Here is a 23,135-nt window from a genome sequence, read left to right as displayed (position 1 = left end):
CCCAGGTGGTGAATGCTTATATTGGCAGTGTGGCTGTGATGAGCTGAGTAGGCCAGTTTTCAATGCTTGCAGGTGCTATGTGCAGATAGGTGCCAGCTGTGGTGGTAGCTGAGTGGAAAATCCCAACCTCAGGCCCCAGGAGGAGTATTCATGAGGATTCGGCTAGGCAATTTCATTGCCCCCCAGATTCTGTGCTCTGGGATGGAAGAAGTGAAGCAACACTGGGCCAGGTGAGCTTGTTTTCTGGCCTCCTGATGGTGTGTGTGGGTGTCAGCATGCTAGGCAGGGGTGGAGTGATCCGCAGGCCACCAGCAGAATGCTTAGGTTGTGGGCAGCAGTGGTTATGCTGTAGCTCTGCCACTGAATAGGGTGGTGCTACTTTCAGTGGCAGCAGCCTTGGCTGTTGGCTGGGAAATGTGTACACCACTTGCACCCAAGATTTGCTAGAATTCTTACCTAAGATCTGCTGTGGTACCTGGCTTCTTGCTTGTGCTCTCTTTTTGCTTTCACCTTAGATGCAGTAATGTTTGGTGGTTGCTCACACCTAAGCCCAAGAGGCAAGAGCCAGGGCTTGTCTAGCGTCTCAGCTGCAGCACGACTGGATCCCAGAAGAGTGCAGTATGTTGCTATTGGTGCTCTAAAATGGCAGCTTGTTGTAACTGCTTAGATCTCCGGGTGTTTTGGGGACCCAGTGTGAGCCCTCTCTCTGGAGCAGTGCCATTTTAAAGTCTCCCAGCAGCTCCTTTGTCGGTTTCAGGACCTATGGAAGGTCAAGGGGCTTTCCTGTGGTTTGGATTCCAACCATCCATGGTGGAAACGTGGACTGTTGAAGTTTTCTCACTTACTCTTTCCTTGTATTAGGAGTCTCTCTTGGCATCCAGCACCCAGGTGATTTCAGGTGAGCAGGATGCCTTTCTTACTTCTCCTTTAGGTAGTTCCTGTCACTTTTATATTGAATTTTAGTGTTTTTTTCTTGGGTAATCATCTTTTGAAAGTATAAAATATCTACTCACTATCTTGGTTCTTCTTAGTGAAGGAGGCAAGTATGAAATGCCTCTAGTCAACTGACTTGAAGCTCCTCTACAAATTTTTAATGAGGTTCTACCAAATCAACAACGTGAGTGAATTATTGCTGGTCCTCAAAACTCAGTTACATATCCATGATAAGATGTGTACAAGACTTGGAATCAAGCAATGATATATCTGTGAAACTAACAAAAAATGGGCTTGGATTTTGCGTATCTTTTATTTACATTCCATGTTTGAGGTTTTTGTTTTTGTTTTGTTTTACAAACTAGTTGTCCATGATAAATTAGAAACACAAGACTGGAGTCTTTATCATAGAGAGTTTGAGAAGCACTGTAGTAGGGGACTAGCATTGTGCTAGATGCTACAGAGAACAAAAACAGATCTAGTCCGCTCTCTCAGAGCTTGAGTCCTGGGAAAGACCAGGATATTAATCAAAACAGTTCCCAAGTGATTTTGTCATTCAAACTGAGATAAATGCCCTTCCTGAACTACTCTTCTCCTCTCTCTGTCCTTTCACTTTTATTTTCTCCTCCATTCCACCCCCTTGTGATCCTCTATCCTGCCCCTTCTTTACCCATTCATCTCTCCTCTCCCTCCTTCCCTTCCCCCACCATGACTTGTCTCTATTGTCACACTTAATCTTTAATTTCTTAACATATTTTGATTTTTATGTCTGAGAAACCTTATCAATTTAAGCAACAGAGTAAATGATTATCTTTTTAAATTTTATTTTTAATTGACAAATAATACTTGTACTTATTTATGAGGAACAAAATGATGTTTCAATATATATAGTATATGTAGAGTAAATACTATATCCGTTATCTCAAGCATTTATTATTTCTTGCATTGAGAACATTTAATATGCTCCTTCTAGCTTTTGAAACTATGCCATATATTATTATTAACTACAGTCATCCTAGAGTGATATAGAAAACTGAAACTTATTTCTCCTATCTAGCTGTAATTTTGTATCCATTAACAAATATCTCTCTAGTCAACAAGTACAAATCTATTTCAATATTCCAGTTTCTGAAGAGTATTATATTATCTCTCTGATTACCAAAGAGTATATGCCTATGTCCCTTTTCCTTTTTCCCTTCCTTTTTTCCATCCTTCTATTGAGGAATTTATTTAGAATCAATTAAGCCCTTGCTATGTGGCAAAGATTAGGCCTTTCGTCCCACTATATCCATGACCTTGTTCCCTCTCCATGCCCCCAGAAGAAAAAAATAAGCAAAAGAAATAAGAGAATTTGAATTCTGGATTCTTTGAATATTTAACCTAGTTATACTCTGTCTTATGAGGCAGTTTCCTTGCATATATCCTTTTAAAATGAGTAGAAATTAGCATTAATGGATTTTGAAAATTATTAAGAATATCAAATACAATTGGTGTTGCTCCTTTTTCTAAAAGCCCAAAAATATAAGCAAAATTGAATTTTATCTAGATCATTACTTTGACTTTAAGATAGGAATCATTATAAAAATGAAGAAACAGTTCTCTGAAGCATAGAATCACTCAATTATAGTACATTTCCCGCTACTCAATAACATTTATAAGTAATAGCGGAAGTGATTTGTATGTGATAAAATGTGGAACTTTTTCATGGTTTAATTTATTGGTTTATTCCAGTTTTTGTCACTATTTTGTTATTGAAAATTGGTTAATATGTTAGTTGTCAAAATAGTACTTTAAGGAAAAATTATTTGAATAGGATTTTAAAAATCCACCTCTTGACTTTGCATTATCTAGAAAATAATGCTCAATCCACACTACAAAGCATCTAAACATTTTATCAGAAAACTAGAGAGATAGAGCATAGTATCCTACAAACAGAAAGTTTCTATGACCTCGGAGATGGTCATACATGGCATGGTTTCCTCCTATGGCAGGTGTTTGCAGTATCACCAGAGAATTATAACCTGGAAAGACACATGGTGGAGAGAAAAGGCCACAGATTATGGAGTCAGCTGCTCCAAAGTGTTAAGTGGACTTTGGCACATAGATTATCTGGCAAAAGCCATTTAATCAGGAGCCCAGGATATGTCCCTGTGACATTAGATAACCTAGGCTTGCTTTGAGGGTTGATAAATTAGTAACCAAACATAATTTTAAATTACTTTTTAATGTCACATATTAGCTACTAATTAAATAGTAAAATTTTCATGTGTGTGAGCTACTTCAAATAATCAGTACACAAGGGTGTCAGTTTTTGTAAGAATGATGTGTCCCAATAAGGGACACAGTGATTTAAGGGAATGTGCAGGACAGCTAGGCCATAAATTAACCTCACAATGTTTTATACTGAGATATCATATAATTTATTATCCAAACCAGGATATATTTGAGAGCTAAGGGGGGACATGATTAATAATTATACTGAAAGAATAACTGTACACCAAGACTGTGTGAGGTAGACCCCACACAGTTCACTTATCTTTCGTTTCCACGTGTCTTCCTACTTTGGCTTTCTCTGATGAATTTGGCTTGAACATGGACCCCTGTAACTTCTCCAGTCAAATGGTCCCCTATCACTTTTACCTCTGCTGCAGCTACTAACAATGTTAGTAGTTTCGGCTTTTCAAATTTCACCATGCAAATGAATCTTCTAAGAGCCTGGTTAAAATGCAAATTCTGATTTAGTAGGTCTGGGATAAACCTGTGATTCTGTATTTCTAAATTCACTGATGATATTGATGTGGTAATTGGCCCACACTTTGAGAAGAAAATGTTAGTTCAGATTCCAAGAGATGAAATTCTTTGGCCTAATTTCTCTTCTGGTTTGGCTGCATTGGCTATGGGTTTGACTTGTGGTTTTATGGCCCTTTGATCAGGTGCCTGCTTTGGCAGTTTCGACCTAGAGTAGTTGTGGGGCTATCAATGCAGTAGGCTGTTGGCATGTTAATTTGTACTAGAAGGGAGGATAGACAGGAGATGTGTACAATCAAGTGATGTATTCAGTGTAATTCATTCTTCTGTTTAGTTTCATTGCATGGATACCACTGAGGAAGGATCCTGGAAATGTGCCATCAGCAGTGAACACTCTGAACCAGGTGCTTCAAAGCTCAGTAGAGGCTTCCTCTTTGGCCTTAGAAAAAGAAACAAGGTTTTCAAAATAGAATCTACTGTGCTTTATCCAAGGAAAGATTTTATAGATGGCCATGCTTATGTGACATTGGTGTAACAGCAGAAAACATGGGATGGGCATGGGGGATACAATAACCAGCTCTCAATTAATTATTAGTAATCACATTGTAAGAGCTCTTAATTTGGCATTATTCAAAGAATTTAAATTGATATAGTTAGTACAGTAACTTAGATTAGTTTTTCTTAATGGTCAACCAAGACAGATTTTTAAATTTTGATTTGATGAGAATTCAATGTTTTATTATGACAGAAACATTTTAAATTAAAATGAGTATATATACCACTACTATAAAAAGGATACTCATTATCTGGGAATCCTTTCTATTCTTAGTTGTGTTCTTTTCATCAAATTCACTCTGACATTGCTTCTTGACTATCGTCTTACTATGATAAAAATAAAATGTCAACAAAAACAAAACATTTTCTCTTCTTCCATTGATTTTTTTAAATTATATTTTTACTTGGTGACTTGATGTATATACCACTTTATGCAAAGAGGTATTAAAGTAAGGTCTTCACTAACTATGACCATTTGGGAAAATATGACTTACATGTATGAAAAAATTAGTGTGTAATACAATATAAAAGTTTTGGGCTGTGAAAATCATGAGTTTAGAAGATAGAATCAAGGTGGCTTAGAGTCATTAATATACAGCTTTAGGCATTTGCTGAATATCTACTATACACAAAGCATAATGCTGGCTTCAAGGTATACAGCAATGAAAAGAAGCCTAGCCCCTATCCTCCACCCATTTGTAATATAGTTGATTTGGTCCTCAGAGGCAGAGGTGTTCTCCTTGGAGGGTTATTTCTCCTACTTTCATACCTCCACACATTAACCTCCAACAATTATCACTTCATTTTTTTATAATTCCTAGGATATATCTTCCTAATCCCATGATTCCTTACCCCAACACCCTTTACCAAATACTTATTCTCCAGCCCCCTTGAGAGCTCCCTACTATCAAGCTTGTTCCAAGCCACCATCATCATCATCTTTCTTTCATCATCTTTCTCCTCTCTATCCTCCTCTCTGCTCTCCTGAGTTTCTTTATATTCTACTATATTCTATATTTCGCCTCCTGAGTTTACTTTCTTTATATTCTACTATTTCTATAATCCAACTCTTTCTAAAGTCTGCCTTCATTGAGAGACAATATAACATAGAGGAAAGAATGTAAAATATGATACATTATTAAGTGCCAGTATTGCCATTCATTCATTATAAATCTAAAGTTTTAGATTTATATTCAGTTTCTTCCCCAACATGACATAGCATCTGTCTTTTTCAGGCTCTTCTCACAATACCCAAACAAGTGTTTCCTGCTGAGATATGCCAGTAGAATTTAGATGGAAATTTGTTTTGGAATTAGGAAACCAATTTCTAATACTATGTGCTTGTCACCTGTTTGTCACCAAACATTTTATTGATTTTTCATTCCATAAGATGTTCATAACTTCCTTAATACCACTATTACTGGCAGTAATTAATTTCAACTCAAGAGAGGGAAACAGTAAAGGGAGGTTGGTGAAATTATCTTGTATATCAAATAACAAATTTATTTTAAAAATTATAAAATATCACCTATAATACTATCGAAGTTTTTAGAATACAGGTCTTGAGGCTAAAGGAAAAGAAATTGTATCAGTTGGAATCCAATCTGGAAAATGGAGTCTATTCCATGACATCCATTGGGAAAATTTAATACAGGGCATTTTATACAGTGGCGTTTGAAACGCTAAAAAGCCATCCAGGGGATAGTGAGGCATCTCTGGAATTGATAACAGAAAGAGGCAGTTCCCATAGCTAGTGGTGGAAGGGCCAGGGAAGAACTGATATTAGTAGAGCTCAAGACCAGAGCTCCTACATGGGAATCAGATTCACAAAAAAGGCTTCTTAGCAGAAACTGGGGCATAGATGATGTGCACAACATGCTGGAGATGGAGAGACTGCCTGAACCAGAGAGGGTATGTGCGTGGGGAGGTAGGAGGGCATAACCAGGCATTCTCTCTTTGTCCTATTATCTATCTCTGCCAGTGTCTCTCATTGTCTAAACCCAGTCATAAGGCACTAGGCAAGAAATCATAGGAAATAAAATTTGCAATAGAAGAGGAACAGATCTGAGAACAAACCAGCAAATGATCATTATGTTAGATAAGGGAGCATGTATTGGGGATCCTTACAGAATAATTATTTTAGGATGTATTTGTTCTGTAAATCTAAGAAAAGCTTCATAGGTCAGGCTTCTTGCTGTCTCAGAATACTGGCAATAAAAACTTCAGCTTCATCACTGAGTAGTCCTGGCTCACTCATTAACAGGGGGAGAAGAACTGTTGAAGGGTAGGGGTAGGAGAGTTTAGGAGAATACCTAAAGGAGCGTACATTCTAATCATTCATCTCTAAATTACTTTAAAAACATAGGTACTTAATAGGTCTGGTATGATCACAGGGTTTCTGTCTCCCCACACACTCCCAAAACACAATACACTTCACCTGCTTGCTAATGGCTGAAAATATCAAGAGAAAAAGCCTTTCATTCCACAATTAGAGATAAAAGGTTTAAATTACAAGTGCCTAGTTGAAGTAACATTTTTCTGTGAGGGAATTTCAGACAAAGAATAATCAATCAACAATCTGTCAATCCATTACTCAGTAGAATGACATACAGAGAGCCAGTATGTACACAAATAGCTAGAGAATTAGCGATCAAGAGGGGAAAGAGAACATGCAGAACCCAGAGGACACACTTTGATGGTTTTGACAGTTCTTCCCAGGGTGATACTCTTTACCTGCTATGTGAGAAAAACTGACAGTCACTTTAGCACATGTGAATGCATATATGATAGGCAGCTCTACTTTATAGGGGAGTAAAGATTCTTGATTTTCCAAGCATACACTTGACCCAGGTAAATACCTTTTCTTCCAGAACTTCATTAACCAGGGTAATTAAGTTTATCATTTTCCCCCAGATAAGGTTTTTAGCTCTTTAGTTACACATTTACATTTAACTCTTTGAGCAAGATCATATCCTTTCATGAGTCTTTTAAAAAAAATAGGACCATTCTGGTAGTATTTTTTGTTTATTAGTTTTGATAAAGGGAAAGAATATTTGGCTTTTGTCTTCTTTTTCTGAAGTTTCCCCAGATTTTTTAAAAATGAGATTAAAATATCCTCAGATTCAGCCTTACTGAACCCAGAATTGAGGGCTGTTAGTCATATTTAGTTCTGTCGGTATCCACAGTTGCCTCCTTTAATTGCATATTCCACTGGCTAGTTGTTGGATGTCATCTACATTAATTTCTCACATGTGGCACCTAAACACTTATATGAGAAATGCTTCTACATTCCCTGATCTCAACCAAAATAACTTAAACCAAGATTTTTAGTCTTTGTTGTATTAGAGGTTTTAATGCCCACATTAATCCTACAGATGCATATTTTTAATCATCTCCCTCAGGAAATTCTGAAGCAATTAAAGTTTGGAAATTACTGATACACATCTATTATTTGAAATGTACTTGAATAATTGTAAATGGTATTACACATCCTAATATACCCTGGAAAATCCTTTATGTTTGTACTGTATTCATTTTATGTTGCTTTCTAAAAATTACTACAAACTTGACAGCATAAAACAAACCCCATATACCTCATATGTCTGTAGTTCAGAAGTCCAGACAAGTTTGACTGAGTTCTATCCGGGGTATCACAAAGCCAAACTCATGATGTCAGCCTTCCTAGGCTCTAATATGGGGAGTTTGGGAAATAATTTACTTCTAAGCTTACCCAGGTAGTTGGCAGAGTTTAGTTCCTTGTGGTTGTAGGACTGAAGTCTCTGTTTTTTTGCTGGTTATCAATGGGGGATCCCTGTCAGCTCCTTAAAGACTGCCTACATTCTTTATTTGGCTTCTTCCATCTTTAAAAACCTTTGTGCTGTAAATCTCTCTGACTTCTTTTTCTGCTACTAATTAAGGAAGCTTTGCGGGGTCTGTTGGGAAAAATAGGGGAGGGACAGTGTGGGCTGGGGAGTTGGGGAGAGATAGCATGGGGAGAAATGCCAGATATAGGTGAAGGGGAGGAAGGCAGCAAATCACACTGCCATGTGTGTACCTATGCAACAGTCTTGCATGTTCTTCACATGTACCCCAAAACCTAAAATGCAATAAAAAAATTTAAAAAAAAAAGAGCTCATGTGATTTAATCAGGTCCACCCAGATAATCTCTCTACCAACATCAATTGTACCACATGACATAACAATCACAGGAGTGATACTTAAGCATATATACGGGTTCTGGAAATTAGAGTGTAGAATCTTGGGTAGGGGGGCATTTTTGGAATTCTTCCTATAATAGTCTCCAGTTCAGTAAAAATACAGTTAGTTCAGGAACACACAAAAGGATATAGGAAGGCCCACAGTCTGTTTACCAAAGAGATACTAACAGTGCAATTAACTACTGTGATGGTCTATTCTAATAAAGTTATTGAATATTTTAAATATGCTAATCAAAAAATCAATAAAGGAATAAGAACTGGAACTTGCCCTCCAGTAGCTTACATTTCATCCTTAAGTGCCTCCAGAGATAGAGAAACTTATTTGATCTTTTGATAATTTCATCAGAATGTTTTCTGATATACTGCACAAAAAACTGATTATGTATAATCTTTAATTTTTAATCTTTAATTTTCTATATTCCTGACAGGTAATACAAACATATTAAAACCTTCAAATATTTGATTCAATTCTCTCTCTTCCCGTAGTCCCTGAATATTTTAGGCTTAGCACCCCTTATTCCTATGACTATACTTTATTATATAACTTGAAGTCCTTTAACATATAAGTTACATTTTTAGCTGAACACAGTCAAGTCACTTAATGTTTCTGTTCCACACTTTTCTCAAATATTTTTACTCGTTTCTGTGTGGCTGGCTTGCATTCACCGAGGATGTAGAAGCCTCTCAACTAATTTCTGGAATTTTCACAAAGAGAATGATGTGAATTTGTGTTGAGTCAGTGTGTTCATGGGAGGAAGAAGGGTCCAAGACTTCCTGTTCCACCTTCTTTCTGACATCACTCCTTAGCTTTTGGTTTTCTCAAAAGTAAAATAAATTTTATGTATTTCTTAAGGTTGATGTTTCAAGTTTTATTTTTAAAAACTGGCTAAATTAAGCAAAAATGGTACATAAATGGATATCCATTGAAGAAGAACTGGAATATCTCAAAATTTACAAAGAGCTGATTACCCCAAATCTTGAAAGCTAGAACTAGAAAATTATGGGTACCTCAGTGTCAGTAGTTTTAGTACTCTCTAGAGTTTATCATAAAAATACCTAGTTCCATTGACATCTATTTAATCTGTCTCACAGCTCCAAATTCTTCCAAGGCAGCAAGAAATCATGTGGCCTACAGTTGTGAATTAGGCAAATTAGGAGAATCTAGGCATTAGGTTGCCATCCCTATGCGTGCTTAGTACATGCTATAATTGGCTAACACATACACACATATCATATTACACCATCACACAACTCATATGTCCAAATATACTTCTACTAAATACTTACCATCTACTTTGCATAAAGTACATAAATCCTATTATTTCCCCATTAGAACTAAATCTGAGCCATGTCCAGCAACTGCATCCAGGTATCATGTTGAAAAGACTCACTTTTCTGAGTTGAAATCACCAAGTGATGTTCATTACCATTTCAGTTCTGTAACAATTGAAATTATACAATTAATGGACTAATTTATATATTTATTTTCTACCACCACAGGCTATATACACCAATGGTGATAAAAATTAAGAAAATGAGGAATATGTTTATTTAATATTCAGTTACTTGACAGCAAGGAAAGAAATCCAAATAAACATTGTATTCCTTGTCTCTGCATCTGGTTGCAAAGCCATAGCTTATATTTATGACTAAAAAACCCAACTACAAATTCCATGTTTTTACCTCTTTAACAGCAATAAAACCACCCAGGAAATATTCCATGTGGAATGGCATGTCAGGGAATGTGATCTTCTTGTCTCTGACTATAAGAATTGCCTTGATAGTATTTTCCTTCCTACAGAACAAAATGAAAAATACTTTAGATACTCCCTGAGGATTCACCTCCTAGCCTATTTTGTTATTTTGCCACCTTTCATTCCTTTGGTAGTTGTGCTTAAGGACCTCAACCAACATATGGCCCTACTTTTTTTCTTAGTGGCCTGCATGGTGTGAAATGGTCAGTTTCTATTCCACTTGTTGGAAGTGTCCTTTCTGCAGGTTAGCAGAACCTACAGTTGTAAAGAAGAGTTAGGAGAAATGTTGCCTCCATCTCTGGAGCACCTTGTTTCCAGCCTGATGTTGTGGCTAAGAAACAAACAGACTCAAGTATCAGTAGCTGACTTAAAGCACACATCACATCCTAAAAGGCAGCCCTCTCAGGCTCAGGTACTATCTCTCGGTGGCACTGGAGTTGAGTTTTTAACAGTTTATTTCATTTTTTATATAATGTCAATAGTCTGCCAGTGATAGAAGAGATAAGAGCAATAAGGAAAATCCTATAGTTGCTTCAATGCTTCTACTATGATGTGATTTCCTTGACTGAATGTAATGTAGTATCAGAAAAAGTGTAATATATAAAACATTCTAAGGTCAAAAGTGGTGAAATCTGAGGAAGAATGGGCCAGAAATACAGGACCAAGTTAAAAATAAACATCTATTCCACTAAGAACAAGAAGCTATTCCATACAGGATTAGAGAGATCCAATACAATTGATCTGTTATAGTGAAGTTGGCAATCTTCTCAATGCTCTGTACTTTATCAAAATTTTAAGATTGAACACTGTTGGACAGCTGGGTACTCAGATTAACGTGGTGAATGAAGCACCCAGAATGAAGCACCCACGCACATCCTCTATTCCTGCTCTGACTGCCATTCCATTCATAATCCCACTGAGCAAACATGGGTTTAGCAGGTAGGATGCTTCATATCCACAGGAAAAGTCACACTGTGCACTTGATTATTAGGATCACCTTCTACAGCAGTGGTTTTTTGATGGGCATGGACAAGACATGAATATTTTCAAACCCTTAACCTATTATAAAAGATTTATTAATATCATGCCTTCATTTCTGTCTAGATATCATCCAGCCTGGCTCTTTCAAGTCTTTATGCTATTTGGCCACTACCAAAGACATAATGCGATAACCTAACACTATGTATTTGTCGTAAGGAGGGTATACAAAAAGACTTACTGCTCGAAGTCCTACCCATTTAGAGTATTTCCTTCTCCATTTGGATCTATCTATGTAAACAACTGTACCATTTCAGACTTTTACATTATCATAGAAACAAGGCTGACCTTTCTCATTCTCAACCAATTTTTCATTAGAAATTTCTTTTAAGAGAGTAGACAGAGATTAAAGAAGGAACTGTGGTATTATGGGTTTTGAGCAACCTACTTATATACCATGGGAGTCTGAGAAGACCCATTCCTACATGTCACACTTCCACTTGATGAAAAGGAGCTACTGAACATGTCTACATTTAATGAGCTGTCTTGATTCAGGTGATACTCAGTTCATGATGCCCAAGTGTATAAAGAGATAGGAGACGTTCTCAAAAGGCAGAGTAGTAGAGAAGTCAAGTTTTAAGAACTTAACCCTCACTGTGGATGGGGTATGTAGATACATTTCAAAACACTAGTTTCCTGCTCACTGAGGAGACAGGGTCCTATATTTCAGTTATCTTATATTTTTATTGTTATATATCTTACCAAAGTAGACAGGACTCAACCATTTTTGCTCATCTAAGCATGGTTTTATTCTTATGTAGAATTATGGGGATGTATATTAGGATACGGTTTGGCAAAGACCCTATGAACTAGATTGTAATACAGAATCAGAGAAATCAGATTATCCTGGGATATGAGCATGAAGGTGAGAGTCAATTCTGGTCTGGTCAGAGAGAGACTCAGAAGAAAATGCATTAGGCAAAACAGCTGACTTGGTGAAATAAGTGAGAGAATCAGAATCCGAAACAGGCCATCACAACGGTTAATCAACAGAAGAGAAGCATGGCTTCTGGTAACTTATCACTGTGTATCAAGAACAATTCCTGGGATGGAGGTAGCAGGGTTTTGTAAAGTGGATAGCCACTACCACAATGCTTCTTACGAGGACAATCTGGAAGCTAGCTTAGGTCCTGCCCAGCTCCAAGATACTGTTTCAAGCATAAGCTTGTTACAGGTGGATCTTTTAATTTTCACAACTTTTAATTTGTTCAAAATAAAGTATTTTCTGATTTGTTATTGGCCAGAAGAAAAACTTTTGGTTTGTTTTTTGGCTAAACACCAATTTAGGGCAACCATCTTTTGGATCCTATTGATTTTAGCTTCAATTAGAAAATTTCTTTCCAAAATGATTTACCCCAACATGTGACATTTGCTCTTATAACTTGGTTAGTGGTTGGGGATAATTAATGATACATCTCTAAGCCATTTCCTTGTAAACTGTCAAATCATTTTCTAATATAATGACTCTATAATAATACTATAGGGCAATGTTTCTTGTTTCTATTGCCCATTCAGTGGGGTTTCTTGGGCATGTCTTTCCAGTTGTTAGGTGTCAGCTCTCTTTGAAAACACTGACTTGCTGTAAAATGATTGTTTTAGGTTTACTTTAAATCTAACAGGATTTTTTTTTCATTGTATATACTGCTTGCTGTATGAGACGGAACATGAAATGCCTCACGTATTGTTTTGATTTTAAGTTGTAGCAGTAAATAGCCTCAAGTATGTGGCTAATACATGGATTTCACACTCAGCTGCATTAATGCATTATATTATCTGTGACTTTTTTGCATTATTTATATCTATATCATCTATAGCTATAAGTTAACTTTGTGTAAAACACTAACCTGCATTCCATAGAGGAACACAAAGAAACAAAAGATGTAAAATACCTACCTTATGGAAATGTACAGTCTGGCTGGTAAATAAAATCGATTTTAAGGTGAGAAGGACTACACAGACCCTCACTGAAACCTACCTTATCAGTGTTGGGCTTAGGGATCAGAAACCTGTGAGTTATGATTATTATGGTATAATTTAATATAAGTTAAAAAAATAGCTTAGCATCTAGTTCAAGAACACTTACCCTGGATTCCATAAGTAGATCTGTGCTTTGAGTTGGGAGGAAAAAAAAATGTTTATATTTTTTCACTTATCTCTAAATAAAATTTTAACATTTTTTTCTGTTATGACTATAAGCAATATAACACAATGGTATTCACAATAACTGTGACTTTGTCAACAAAATAAATCCGATATTTTCCAACACTATAAAAATATCAAAATACATTTATGCATGTAATTTATATAAAATAGCTAGTTCTATGAAATCCTGAACAAGCTGGGGTAAGCATGGAAATAGTACAATCATGTGTCACATAATGATGTTTCATTCAATAATAGATGTCACATACAACAGTGATCCCATAAGATTATAATGTTATATATTTTACTATACCTTTTCTATGTTTACACATATTTAATTAAACAAATATTTACCACTGTGTTATCATTGCCTACAGCACTTGGTACAATAACATCCTGTATAGGTTTGTAGTCCAGAATAATAGGCTATACCATATAGCCTAAATGTATAGTAGGCTATGCCATCTAGGTTTGTGTAAATACACTCTGTGTTCACGTAATGATGAAATCTCCTAACAACATTAAAAATGTATCCCTCTCATTAAGCAATGTATGACTCTATTTTGCAATTTGTTAGAGAATTAAGAAGCTATTTACAAGCCATTGCATAATAGCCATTTTTAAAAATGAGTAATCTTGGAATTGGGAGAAAGTTTTGTTATGGGTCAGTTGATAGTGGCTTAGAGTTGGAACAGAGATAAATAAACTTTCTCAAACTACCCTCACATAATCAGTGGGTTTTTTCTAGTACACACACTCCAGGAGAATAATGAATAATTTTATAAGTGCTCCTGAAAAAAGAATACACAGTAAAATATCCACTACTCTAAAATATACAATTCTGCTCAGGTACAGTGGATGGCTAATACCTGTAATACCAGAGTTTGGGGAGGATGAGGCAGGAGGGCTTCTTGAGCCCAGAAGTTGAAGAACAGCTTGGGAAACATAGTGAGACCCCATCTCTACAAAAAGTAAAAAAAAAAAAAATAGCCAAGCATGGTGGCTCACACCTGCAGTCCTAGTTACTTGTGGAGCTGAGGTAGGAGAATTGCTCGAGCCCAGGAAATTGAGGCTGCAGTGAACTGTACTCCAGCCTGGGTGAAATGAGTGACATCCTGTCTCACACATGTATACATATACATATACATATACATATACATATACATATACACACACATATATACACTCATGTATACACACACGCGCATACACAATTCTTTGTCCTAGTATGTAGAATATACTAATTGTCTGTCCTCTTCCAGCTTTTTTCTGCCTTTGATGCTTTTTCTTATGTCCTCTCGTTAACTGGGAAAACCTCCACTGTCCCCATTATACATCTACATATGTCTCACCTTCTTCAAATTCCAGCTCCTGTAAAATACCTTCCCTGATACCCTTTTCATCCCCAGTAATAGGCGACTTTTCTTTCTCTGAGGAACCTTTTTATTCATGATGCTTGATATGAAGCTCTCATGGAACAGGTAGTATTTTCAACCTTGCATTGTAATTCTTATGGTATAATCTTAGATGAGAATAATTTTTTATGGAGTCTCTTTGGACTCAACAATCCTGAGGAAAGTATCTTGTGCACATAGATGTTTGGTTAAATATTGTAAACAACAAATATAAACAATATAACTCTTCGTTGATAGGCTAGAATTAGTTTTATTACTTAACTGTTGCACCGAAATTTAGTTATATGCTTTGAGACATCCAGCTTATCTCTGTGCATTCACTGTAATAACCTCCTTTGAGTAGATCTCAATATTCCATGGCCAAGAATGGATTAGGAGTTATCAAACAAGAGTAAGAGTGCTACCCTTGTGGACAATTTAGTAGAAGGCTGAAACATTTGTTATTTTCTTGCCCTCAATAAAATCAGTTTTATCATTTTATAAATGTTCTTTAATCTTTTAGTAGTAGTCATACATACATACATATATACCTACATACATATATGTGTTTATACATATGCATTTGTTTATATCAGTAAACTTAAGGATGAATGTTTCTGCAGGTTTTTGTGGTGTTGAGACCGAAAGTACAGGGCTTTTGTGGTCAGGAATTGAGGTTTTTGCATATGAGAGAAAAAAAACTAAAACAGAGAACAGGGCTATTAATTAAGTGTTTAAAACTGTGGTACAGAGGATAAGTAAAACATACAAAAAATGAAAAGTTCATCACAAGTTTTTAAGGAAGGAAAATGAGAAATTTTTAAGTGACAGAAGAGTTTAAGCCAGAAATGAATCAGGGAGTCAGGCTCCAGGCAGAAACTGGGCTGGAAAGTGCTACAAAGGATTGATTCAGACTACATTATCTGCTTTGTGTTATAGAGTAGAGGGAGTTATGGTATAAGATGTAAGGTATGGCCTAGCGATGGGTAAGCTTCTTTTGTTTTTTTTTTTTTTTTTGTCCCTTGCTGGGAGAAGACAGACCAGAGACCATGAGAGGTAAAGGAGAGTTGTACTTAAACTATTTTGCAATTAGATTTCAAAGCAATTTTTAAAATTTTTTTCTATTTTTTTGGATATGAAGGTCCTAAACTTTTCAGCAATGCTATTTACATCTATATTTTGGACTTAATATTTAGTTTTATGGTAAGATATGAAAGACAAGTTTTCTAATGGGGCGTCAAAGGACTAAAGGTGGAAAATTGTGGTGCATTTGGGGAAAACAGTGAAAAGCTTTTTGGACCCTGTGAGCATCTGACCTGAATTTTAGGACTAAACTTCCAAGTACTAATGTTAAAATGAGGATGATACATATGTGTACATATATATGTGTGTGTATATATATATATATATATGTGTATATATATGTGTGTGTGTGTGTATATATATATACATATACATATTGTTTCTGTTCATTTTGCCTAAGGCACTTGGCCTAAAGGCCATGGTAATGAGCTACTGCAAATAACTGAATAAGAAAGTAGGTCAGGTACTTGGGGAGATCTCTCACGCGCACACACACACACACACACACACACACACACACTCTTAAATACACAGACATGTACACATATACATTATACATAATGTTTTAGGTCAATTATCTTCATACAGAGAGAGGTAATTGTTGAATGTGTTGCTGATGAAACCACTCCAGCAAAATGCGGCGGGATAACTTAGAGTATTTCTAGAGTCTGTACTAATTCATGGAGATGAATGGGGAGTAGCAAAAGAGAAAGAAGAAAAAGACTAGTCTGCCATTTACTGTGTTACCAGACCTTTTAGACACGAAGGAGCCTCAGCTGTGCTAGCAGAGATAGCATAATAATTCTCCACAACACTAAATCTATCCCATCAAAAGTAGGAGCAAAACAAATTAAATCCCAACATCCAACTGCCCTCCTGATGTAACCAGATTCCACACTTCCTTGTCATCACATTCCACATTCTCCTCTGTTGCTAGGTACCCTGGGCACTCTTATTTTCCAAAGCTCCAGGTGCTGTTTTCTTTGAGACTCAAATACAGAGTCTTTGGTTCAAATGCTGTGGTATCCAGGCTGAAACCTTGAGAGAAGAGCCATCGCCTGGCCCAGTGAACCTGAAGGCCATATCCACACATCTAAATACTGCACCCTGTGTGTAGCAGCCACTCAGGATCCAGCAAACTATGTTGGGTAAGGAGTCAGATTACCCCTTTAAAGTGATGACCTGATGTGAATTTATTACAGGAGCCTGAGGTCTTCGATTTTAAATTCTTAAAAAGTATTTTTAGGAAGAGAGGGAGATAGAATAAAAACTGTTAACGTGATTACATGAAACTCAACAATATAAAATTGTTGATTTATATTCAGTTTAATGTCTGCTTACTGTTCTATATTGTATTTTTAAAATAAAGACATCAAAAACTTTGTTTCAAATTTGGATTTATCAGACAGTGCTGTGAGACATTATTGTTTTTTACCATTTAAATTATAAAATATGTGAGTATATATATTTGACACAAATGAGTAAATCATTTATTTGTTTTTCTTAAAACATACTGATTTACTCAGGAATGAAATATGTAACACTGTTGAATTTAGTTACCTTGGTAACATCTGGAGTGAACTACTCCATCTAAAAATATTTTCTACCTTATTGTTTATATTTTTTACAGAAATAAATACATGAAACTTATTAAAGCCTTTCCTAACAAATGATAATGTTTATCTTACCTGAAAAAAATGAAACAATAATATACTATTTATTAGATATACGTAATGATTTCAGACTGAAGAAACAGATATGGGATGTTTAATTTTTAACTATGAGGGATACTGGATTTATCTTATGCCAATGTAGATTTTACTTTAAAACGTAGTATATATTTAGGGTTATTTAACCTGATAAGTATTAACAAAGCCTTTATACATTAAATATTAGTATATTTTTTAAAGGATTCTAGTACACAAATGTTAAATCACTTTTCTTCATGAATTAAAATTGGAGTTGAATACGTTCAGTGTGCTTTTCTTTGGACTTTCATGGTACATAATAATTTAAAGTAATCAAAAATCATATTCATAATTTAGCATAAGAATTCAAATTGGCATAAATGAATATGCACATTTATCTAAATTACATATATATTTATATAAATCATCCCATTAGTTCTGTATTTCAAAAGCCCTAGACATTTCATGTTAAAATACTGTTTTTTGAATCCTTGGATTAATAGCTATGGAAAGTACCAGGTTATAAATTATTATTTATGACCAGTTTCCTAAATTTTCCTGTGTATTTTTTCTCCCCACATCAATTCTTTCTTTGATGGATACATAAAAAGAGTAATTTAATAGAAATTTGCCATTTGAACATATTTCAACATTTTCCACAAGATAGTCTTAGGAAATTGTTTAAAAATACTATTTCAGGCTGGGTGTAGTGGGTCAGGCCTATAATCCAAGGATTTTGGGAAGCCGAAGTGGGTGAATCATATCACCCAAGGTCAGGAGTTCGAGACCAGCCTGGCCAACATGGTGAAACTACGTCTCTATACAAAAATTAGCCAGGCGTGGTGATGTGCACCTGTAATCCCAGCTACTTGGGAGGCTGAGGGAGGAGAATCATTTGAACCCAAGAGGCAGAAGTTGCAGTGAACAAAGATCACACCACGGCACTCCAGCCTGGGCAACAAGAGTGAAACTTGGTCTCAAAAACAAACAAACAAACAAAAACAAAATATTTCATTCAAAATTAAACTTAACCTAATGCTCTTTTTTAAAATTTTTTACTACAGACCTGGCTTCATCCTGGACTCTTGCCTATTCCATTACTACTAGTTGTTTCAATTCTGTTCTCACAATTTTTCTAGTTGTCTCCTCTTTTTCTATGCTGCCACCGCTTCAGAAGTTTGAGCTTTTAAGGGTAACAACTGAGATGACTTCTGAATCTCTTAATTGGTTTCCCGAACTTCCACTTTGATGCTTCATACCATTCTCCTCATCCAAGTCAGAATAGTCTATTTGAAATATAACTTTTTCCATGTCATTTCCCACAATAAATTAAAATTGCTATTTGCTCCCATATAAAATCCAAGTTCTTTGATAAACAAAATGCTTTCTTGGTATTCTGTTTTTTTTTTTTCTAGATTTATCTTTTCTCATTCTCTTTTTTTGCACACCAGACTACTCTTACTTCTCACTTGCTCTGCATATGCTGACCTCTGTGACTTTGCACATGCTGATCCCTCTATAGAGAACACTCTTCTCCAACTTCTCCACCTGATTTAAGGCTCACTCACCTTTTGGAATTTGACTCATATTCTCTTCTTTAGGAAGCCTTCTGTGATGTCTTTATCCCTTGTATGAGATCACAGCCTTCTTGCTCTGCATTTTAATAGCATGTTTGTTTTTCTGTCTCAATTATATGTGAATTTGATGAAGGCACCTTCTCTACAGGCCAAATACTTAACCCCATATTGGCCACAGAGTAAGTGCTTAACAAATGTTAGTGAATAAATCAACAAATATGTGAGTTATATTTCTCTTTCAGAATTTGAATATAATTCCCATGAATGTAATTGATTAAAAAACATTAACTATGTCATTGCACCCCACAAAAAAGTGTATGTGATAATATTCAGAAAATTAAAAATCACAAGTATTGAATAATATTTCTCTTGCTCACCCATATTTATATTGTTTCACCAACAGCTTTTAGCTAAAGGAAACAATTTAATACCTTTTTCATCATAATTTTAAAAAATCAATAGCAAATTTCTATCATATAAGATAAAATGAATTAAGAAAAATAAAAATGTTATTTTCTGCAAACTTTGTCTATGTTTTCGTTTTACAAAATTGGGATCATACCAACTCCACTCTTTTGTAGCTAGATTTTTCTATTTAGTACTCCATGACCCACATCCCCATATTTTATTGCATAATATTCTAACAATTTCAACATTTATTTAAATAGTCTATTTGTGGTAATTTAGGTCATTTCTAATTTTTGCTATTATCAACAACACTGGTATAAATGTTTACCTACACAGAGATACACACAATGATTAAACGTCTTAGGCATTAAACTCTCAGAAGTGTAATGACTGGAACAAAGTTTCTGAGCATTTTCAATGTTTTAGATGCATGTTAAACACTCATTCAGCTTATACTGATATACATTCTCACCAGCAGGATAAATGATGCTTTTTATCACAGAATTTTAACCAAATCTGGATATTCTCACTGGAAAAAACTAAACTATTTGCAAAATAATTGATAATTATTTAATTATCTTTGTTTTTTCTTTGAGATTGCAATTAAGATTGAACTGTTCTCTCAATTCTATTTTCTTATTATTTTATTTCACTTTTTGTGCCTAAATGTGCTGTGTTAGCCCATTTGCATTGCTATAAAGGGATATCTAAGAATGGGTAATTTATAAAGAAAAAGGGATTATTTGGCTTATAGCTGTGCAGACTGTATAGGAAGCATAGTGCTGGCATCTCCTCCTGGTGAGGGCATCAGGAAATATAAAATCATGGTGGAAAATGAAGGCAGGCCAATGGGACTCATGGTGAGAGAGGGTGCAAGAGAGAGAGAGAGAAGAGGTGCCAGGGTCTTTTAAACAACTGGCTCTCCTATGGACTAACAGAGCAAGAACTCACTCATTTCCATGGGGGTGGCACCAAGCCATTCATGGAAAATCCACTCTCATGACTCAAATACTTGCCACTAGACCCCACTATGGACATTGGAGATCACATTTTAATGTGAGATTCAAAGAGGACAAAACATCAAAACCTTATCATGTGCCACATAGATTAAAAATAACAATAACTGCTTTACAAGTTTATTGCCGAGGTTAAATCACATATGTAAAATGCCATTCACATAATGGGAGCTCACTAAATGCTAATAGAAGTGGAATCTGAATAGCATATTAATTAAAATCAAAATATAACTTTTCCTTTTCAACAGATGATTCTGCTGCAGAGAGCTTTAATGGCAATGAGACTCTGGGGCACAGTTCAATTGCTTCAGGGGGAGCACACAGCAGGGAGATGGGAGACTCCAACAGTGATGGCAAAACTGGGCTGGAGCAGGATGAACAGCCACTGAATCTCAGTGACAGTCCCCTCTCTGCGCAGCTAACTTCGGAATACAGAATAGATGATCACAACAGTAATGGAAAAAACAAATATAAGAATCTTCTAATTTCTGACCTCAAGATGGAACGAGAGGCGAGAGAAAATGGAAGCAAGGTATGATCACATTACAATTTCCACAATTTTTGAGTTGGTCATGAAGATCACAAAAATACCTATGCATGTAGGAGATAAACATTATGTTAAGAAAAATATTATAAACAAGTTCAATAACAGGATACCAAGAAACTTATGACCAAGCATATTGCATGTTTATAACACGTGATTTCAGGAATAATAGTGAGCAAAATGGATTGTGTCTTAAAGCTGTGGGTATTTTTTGATACTGAGAATCACTTGAGTTAATGTTTCTCATGTATATAATCTATTTATGAATTTCTGTGGGAATTTGTTGAGCTCAGATGTGACAGTTTCAGTCTCAGTACGCAATTTTTACCATAAAAGGATCACTATCTAGTTTCTCCTAGATGGATAGATATACGTAAAGATAAAGTATTAATTAAATTCTTCAGTTTGCTTTGGAGACCTGGGGACTTCGATCAGTAATTTTCTCCATGAACACTAAAGAACTGTTAAGTGTCAGTGTCCTGGGTGAAATCTGTGGCTTAAATAATTATTTGAAGAAATGATTTATCATAAAGTATGCAAAAGACAAAATCATATTTCAGACATATCTAGATGTTTAGATTCTTTATATTAACATTAGAATAAATTACAACCCCCTTCCGTTCCCTATTGACTTATTTTTAATTAAGCTTAAACTTCTGCTAGTTTGAGATAACACATGCTGGTGAATTTGCTCTATGATTTTTGAAGGTGTACTTTGGAACACATGAGGGTTTTTATGGAATATACCTTTTGAGTGCCTTCCCCAGCCCTTACCTCTAAGTCAGAGTTGTAGAACTTGTTTCTTGTCATAGATCCTTACAGCAAAATGTCTTAATCTGGATTAATTTCTGAGTTTGCTAAGGCACTATGCTTCTTAAATTGGCTCTATTTAAATCTTCTTGCTTGCCTGAGGGTGTGTTGTTTTATCCTCTTTTAAGCAGCTCACTAGACATTAGCAGACACTTAGACACTCCTGCCTGAGGGAGGCTGCTACAACTTTTGCTGAAGTAAATATTCAAATATCCTCCTCAGTGGTTTAAAGCCAAATTACATAATCACAAATGATTTTATATTTGCTAACATGATCTGATTCACTGTGCACTGTGTTACATTTTACAGAACAAAATAACTTGTTTCCCTGCCCTCCACATAACCCTGTCCTTATGAAGTTTAAATAATTATGAAATGTCCTTTCTATGCTGTGTCTGTTGAATTTTTTTCTAAAATTATTTGATGGCTTATTCTTCTTTTCCTTATTCCCTTATTCAATATCACTCTGGGATTGATGCTTATTAAAACACTCTTGCACATATTAAGCAGAATGAAGTGACTTTTCTACCTTTATTACAATGGAGTTGAGAAGCACAGATGGTTAGAGCCGTTCGAGAGGGTTAAGTTGATAAATGAGCCTAGGGGAGAAGAAGATACCCTTGATGCACTTAATGTTTTATGGTTTAGTAAAGGAGGAACAGATCCCACAGCCAACTGAGGAACAGCCAAAGATACAGAAGAAAAATCAGAAGGGTGTAATGTATGAAAGCTAAGCAAAGTCCCCCTTTCAAGTAGAGTGTAGGCAGCTCTGATGGACAATGTTGAGAAATTGAATAAGATGAAGATACAAAATAGTTAAATTGGTGAGAGAAGTTTTGGTAGCACATTGGGAAATCAATCAAGAGAGATTATTTTTATTTTATTCAAAAGAACATATTAAATACCTAGCACCTATGTAGGACAAATCCATCTAGAGATGTAATAAACAGCAAGAGGATTAGAATTAATAGTATTGTATCATCTATTGAAAATTTGCCAAAAGTAAATTTGAGACATTCTTACCATAAACAGACAAACAAAAAAAGGTAACTGTGTGGAAGTGATGACTATGTTAAGTTGCTTACCTGGAGTAATCGTTTCACTATGGATAGGAATATCAAAACATCATCTTCTACATCTTAAATTTATGCAATTAAAAATACTTGCCATACTTGAAGCAATGAAGTAGGTATCAGAGACAACTCACAGAAATAACAGACTTTATTCA

At 35.5% G+C, this 23,135-nt stretch overlaps 1 protein-coding gene across 13 annotated transcripts in view; it reads left to right on the top strand.

Annotated features, from left to right (window-relative positions):
* Positions 1-23,135, top strand: part of NOL4 (nucleolar protein 4) — a 372,161-nt gene that overhangs the window by 184,717 nt on the left and 164,309 nt on the right. For all 13 annotated transcript variants that reach the window (XM_017507140.2, XM_017507139.2, XM_037730927.1 and 10 more), the window contains one exon: positions 20,802-21,085. In XM_017507140.2, the coding sequence (XP_017362629.1) occupies positions 20,802-21,085 (284 nt within the window). The remainder of the gene's footprint in view (positions 1-20,801; positions 21,086-23,135) is intronic.

This window comes from Cebus imitator, unplaced genomic scaffold, assembly GCF_001604975.1.
Source record: "Cebus imitator isolate Cc_AM_T3 unplaced genomic scaffold, Cebus_imitator-1.0 Scaffold369, whole genome shotgun sequence".
Taxonomy (NCBI): Eukaryota; Metazoa; Chordata; class Mammalia; order Primates; family Cebidae; genus Cebus; species Cebus imitator.
This window is presented reverse-complemented; position numbering and strand designations above follow the sequence as displayed.